A 5,697-nucleotide genomic window follows, 5' to 3' on the forward strand; every position below is an offset into this window, starting at 1 on the left:
TTTTTTAATGTTAAACACATGCAAATTAAGTAATAAACAGCTGAAAAACAACAGAGTAATAGAATATGATTAAATTGAGTGATGTTTTGTTGCATTGCAGAGTCGGCACCGAGCCATCATTAAACCAAAAACAAACACACAGCTAATATTTAAGAAAAGGGATTCATTTCAAACATCGAATGCCTACAGTGACGCATTCGATGAAACTAATTTCCTCGACTCACGGCACCCTAAAAGCAATAAAGATATAAGATTCATTTTATACATCTCGCTGAAGCCTAAAATTGGTTTGGTTTACGTGAAATTGATGTGAAATAACTTGTACTGGGCTATGTTGTGTTTTGTGATCGCGTGTATGTTAGTGCGTACCGTACACCCGGCTGTGAACTGCAGGGTGAGTTTTTTTTGGAAAAGGTTGTATATAATAGGAAATTATTTAAGATTTGTTCACTGTTTATATCTATATACATGAAGAGATTCTATACGAATAATAGAACGCAGATTTTGTTTGAACGCGCTTATCTCTAAAACTACTAGATCATTTCAAAAAATTATTTCCTGGGATATATGTACGTGATCCAAGAGACATATTATATACCACAGGGTTAGCTGAGGCGGCTCGCTAGTAAAACAAATTTAAATAAATTACTATGTGAATGCACACACTATTATGCCAATAATAAAATACTCCTTATAAATCGTAAACGAGCAACAACATAAGCTTTGTACCATATAACAACCGCTCTGTTTCTATGTTAGTACAATTATTGAATCGTTCATTTATCGTTTAATATCATTCAATATTATTAAATCGTTAATTTAAACCATTCGGCAAATATGACCTCAAATTTTTCTTCCTATCCTACCTACGACTCTCAAGCGTAAACCAGTTCACAAGTGCAATAAACATAATTTTAATTCAAGTGACATGGAGCGAATTACAGTGTTACCCGCTGTGGTTCACGGGCGAAAGAAATTTCACCACAACATACAGCGTAAAACCGCTGAAAGCAACCGCACGTCCGTTATGGCCGTTTCCATTTATTGCGTTGTTTGACAGCAAGCATAATAGAATTATTACATCAACCTTTATATAAGTTTAAGAACTCTAAAGGGTACTAACGGTTCAGCAAACAGATTGAGATAATTGTACATTTCTATTTAGAATAGCCATAAATAGCATTTAATTATTATCTGTGTTTAATTTTACGGATGTCTAATTATACTTATTTTAAGAGTGTTTTTCGTTTATTATTTACCACTATGTTGTATTTACTAAGTAGTGTAAGTACACTTAGAATGGGTGTGACTAATATGTTCAATGTGTTATGCAGAATATTTCGTATTATTTCCATTTTTTTTTAGTTCCGAATACAATAATGTGTGTTACTTTTAAATGAGTGTCATTCATCCAATTGTCAGTATGTTATTTACGTTCATATTTAATTCAAACGTTTGGCGCTAGCTCTTAGTTTATATGCAAGGAGATTAATTTTTAATAGAAAATGTGAACAAGAAAAAGCATTATAAAAATTATAAGCTCCGAATGCAGAAATGTCAGCATTGTCGCCAAGTCTGACTGGGCGTCATGCAATTTCTGAAATTGCACAAAACATTGCCTGATTCAATTAACTTGCCTTTTATAACAACCCTAAAATATATGATGAAAAAATGCATTTAGAAATAACTTTCAGAGTTTTCTCTTTTAAATTGAAATAAGACTATTTACCATAATATTTTTTGTCTATAGATACTTTATAATATATAATCCTGTTCCAGGACCGCAGCAACCATCTTCGGCTAGATGGTGGGTTTTGCTTCGAGATACCACCCTGGCAGCATCAGCCAGTGGAAGTGGAGGAACACCTCAATAAAATAAAGGATGTTTGGGGTAATGACACCAGGCGGCAGTTCAGGAAACCACGATTGTCACTTGTTAATAGGTTTGTACATGTATACTCATTAAATAGAGGCAAAGTTTTTTGGTTGTGGAAAGTTGTCTTTGGAACTACCGACGGATTTTTATTTTTAAATTACGTTATAATGATATAGTGTTAAATAACATTCTAATGGCTTTAGTTGTGTTTGTCCCGGATGATAATTTGTTAATTTAACAAAATTCTATACATTATACGGATTTACAATTTGTTAATTTAAGAAGTAAAATTCAAGTTAAATTTCCTTGGTGTTTCATTGCATTTATAGTAAAAAGTGGATAATTGTTCTTGTAATTAGCTCACTGCCTGATTAAACGCGAGACTTTAATCATTTGTCAACTGTGTAATGCAATCGAATTCTATATTAAATAGTCAAGTAAAAACAATGTAAAGCGAACATATAACATAGGTTTATTCACACGTATAAATGCAATAAAAGCTTAATAGCCTTTCATTTTAGCCATTATAAAAGCGATGCTTATACTTGACCTTAAATCAATATTATCACAAGTATACTTCAATTCCAGCTCATTTCAATTATTGATGTCTTCTGCGAACTTCCATTACACGTCCAATCCAGAATACCTAAATAAATATCATTATACACGAATAATGATATTTATTTTTCTGGAGATTTTCTACAGTTTCTTATTGGAATATTTTACTTCAGCGAGATAAACCGATATATGGCAACAGTAATTGCACCATTCTTGGACACATATCATAGAAACATCCAGAACGCATATCAGCAACTCACAAATAAGATACTAAAGCGAATAAAGGAGGAAATAAATGCGGCTTTAAGAAAGAAACAGAAGATTTATTCTGAGCTTATCGATCTGGCTAATACACTGAATGTACCAGGTATTTTCGAAATCTTAATTTTTTTACCATCACTTACTTCTAGCTAAAACTTAAATATTTCTACTGGTATATGTTGAATTGTGGATCAATGAGTCTTCTTTATTGACAAAATGTTTAAATGTTATACCGTACAAGTATATGGAAATAGGTACATATGCAATAAATATTCTCATATTCCAAGTTGACTGGAGAACTTAGCCATAGTAAAATCAGGTGCAAAACTGACAGTATTTTATGTTCTACTGCTAGTCGTGATCTACTGTTTCTCTCATGGCTTTAGGTCCCTAATAAAGATAAGTAAAATTTGTTTTGTGCCTGCACCTGTTAATCTATACACAGAACAGACTTATGCAATTTCAAAATTCCGTAGCCGAAGCAACCTCTTTTATCTAATATTAAAAAAGTTCAAATATATTTCTACTGGAAAAGCAATTTAACCTTGTATTTTTAAAATGATCTCTTAGTTGACAGAGCTATATTTAACTACACCCAGGCATAAGCCTGGGTATAGTTAAATACAAAATTATAAAGCAAGCTTATGCCTGCTTTATAATTTTACGTTTATTTCGTAACATAAAGGTATTCTATTATAATAAATATGAAGTTTATAACGTAAACAGAAAACTCCTTTTAAAGTATCAGGTGACATTTTATATGCCACGGCATTCAAACGAAAAGGGGATACGTTTATGAAATATTTTAAAACTGGGTTAGCCACTCTGGATCTTTTCGCAAACTATTGCAAACAAATGCCGTGTTTGTAGAAAATTGAATTGTTTTATGTTTTGTTAAATGTAAAGAATATATGAAAACTATATGAAAATAATCTTTTAGGTCAACCAGCCGCTAATATATAAAATTAAAAAAAAACTGTTGTTCGCCTTTCCATTTCAGACTGGACTATTAAAGAGAGAGAGTTTTCCTCATATTATTTATATTTCGTTGGTTTTAATCTTCTTTAAATAGATTTATGCAGACGTTTAGGCATACGTACTTCTAGTCAATAAACAATAGTATGGGTATATTTATCTATGATATTATAGAAAAAATTGTTAAATTTAATTTTTAGGTCTATACCATTGAAATCCTACAAATCCTACTAATATTATAAATGCGAAACTGTGTAAGAATGTGTGTGTGTTTGTTGCTCTTTCACGCAAAAACTACTGAACCGATTGCAATGAAATTTGGTACGTAGACAGCTGGTTAACTGGAATAACATAAAGGCAACTTTTTATCCCGATATTCCTACGGAATATGGACTTACGCGGATGAAACCGCGGGGCGCAGCTAGTGCTTTATAAATTAGAAATGTTGTTAATAACAATCAATAAATTACATCAAAGAATAGTTAGCCAAGATTATGACTCGTTAACAAGACAATTTTGATTCCCAATTGCAATCTACCATGTTATAGAAATGTGTGAGGAAGAACGACGAGAAGCTCGCACCCTTGCCAGCAAGCATGTAGCCCTAACATACAGATGTACGGAAGAGGCTAGAGCATCGATTGCTAAAATGGGGAAATATGCTGAAGAGATGATTAGCATTACAAGGAACCACATGCAGGCTGCTGTGGCGGATGCTACTAAGTTTTTAAATAAAGATGTACCAAAGTAAGTTTTTTATATTGTAAACTAGCTTTCCGCCCGCGGCTTTGTCCGCATAATCGCAGGAAAGATAGAGCCAGCGTTTTCCTCGCATGTTTGCGTTTCCGTGGATGGTTCTTGGATTAAAACTTTCCTATGTCCGTGTCCTGGTTCTAAGCTACCTCTGCACAAATTTCAGCTAAATCAGTTTATCCGTTCTTGAGTTATAAATAGTGTAACTAACACCACTTTTTTATATATGTAGATTATAATTTAACTGTTTATTTAACATAATGTGGTGATAAATGTAAAATGTAATTCAGTTGGTGACGCTCGTTTGTCGTGTTTTGTTTTAATATATGTATATTTCAAAAGATTTTCACATGGTCATTTTCATAATACGGACGAAAGCTTTTCCTCATTTTAAATACGGCATTGAGTGTATCCTGGTATAGCATGAACGCTCATTTCTATATGTAATTAACTACTACAACCAAGTTAAATAAATTTTTTTTTTCAAGTACTCAATACAAGTGTATACTAACTAACAGATCTCTCTATATACACAACTCAATGGACGATTTAAAACACACCTTACAGATCGAATGTTACATCATGTCTCAAGGAGATATCTCGCGCGGCTGCCTCTCTCGGCTATGAGCTGGACCTCAGCTTGACAAATGCCCGACGTCACAACGGACAATCTTGCGAAAAGCTAGCCAATTGCTGCTCTGTTGTCAGGAGAAACACTGATGAAGGAGTTACTGCTCTAAAGGAGTATATTTACCAATGTGTATATGCTTAATTTAAAATGGATGTTGCTATTATGTATAATCAATAAATCTTTAATCTTAAAACAAATTTTTGTGTCTTCATTAAAGCTATCCTCTTTGCTTTTAATCGATAATCCTTTGTTCAGAAGGCCTAATCCTGAAATCATATAACTGACCGCAACGGCTACATTTTTATTTTTTATCATTAGGATGAAGGCCAGAGATATGTCAGATTTGATAGATCTGACACATGCGTAGCTCAGTCAAATCTCGAAAGCTTAGCATTGGCCTGAATTCGTAATACCCATTCACGTTATCCATGTGCCACAGATATTCTCAAGAGACACACATAAAATCTGAGCCTCTTGAAGAATCCTGTGAGAATTTTGAAAGGAACTGTCATTTGTATACAAAACAGCGCATAATTCGTCAAAAATGGTTTGCTCTATAGACCTCTGGTTCCACTTATACTTACGTAGCTACACCCTTGTTACCACTGTCCCTTCTAATTATGAACGGACCTGAATTGCGTTT

The 5,697-nt window shown here is 33.3% G+C and overlaps 1 protein-coding gene across 1 annotated transcript; it reads left to right on the forward strand.

Moving 5' to 3' along the window:
* Positions 1 to 1,299: 1,299 nt before the first annotated feature.
* Positions 1,300 to 5,195, forward strand: LOC119828691. Its single transcript, XM_038350931.1, has 5 exons — positions 1,300 to 1,305; positions 1,780 to 1,943; positions 2,608 to 2,801; positions 4,219 to 4,417; positions 4,991 to 5,195. Exons 1-5 carry the CDS (start codon positions 1,300 to 1,302, stop codon positions 5,193 to 5,195), a joined length of 768 nt encoding a protein of 255 aa, XP_038206859.1.
* The last annotated feature ends 502 nt before the right edge of the window (positions 5,196 to 5,697 follow it).

The sequence above is a fragment of the Zerene cesonia genome, chromosome 8, assembly GCF_012273895.1.
Source record: "Zerene cesonia ecotype Mississippi chromosome 8, Zerene_cesonia_1.1, whole genome shotgun sequence".
Lineage (NCBI taxonomy): Eukaryota > Metazoa > Arthropoda > Insecta > Lepidoptera > Pieridae > Zerene > Zerene cesonia.

What these genes read in the sequence shown, in the direction of transcription:
- LOC119828691 (XM_038350931.1), top strand. An exon ending in CGATTGTCACTTGTTAATAG is followed by an intron (nt 1,944 to 2,607) that starts GTTTGTACATGT and finishes ATTTTACTTCAG; the next exon opens with CGAGATAAACCGATATATGG. An exon ending in TAATACACTGAATGTACCAG is followed by an intron (nt 2,802 to 4,218) that starts GTATTTTCGAAA and finishes ACCATGTTATAG; the next exon opens with AAATGTGTGAGGAAGAACGA.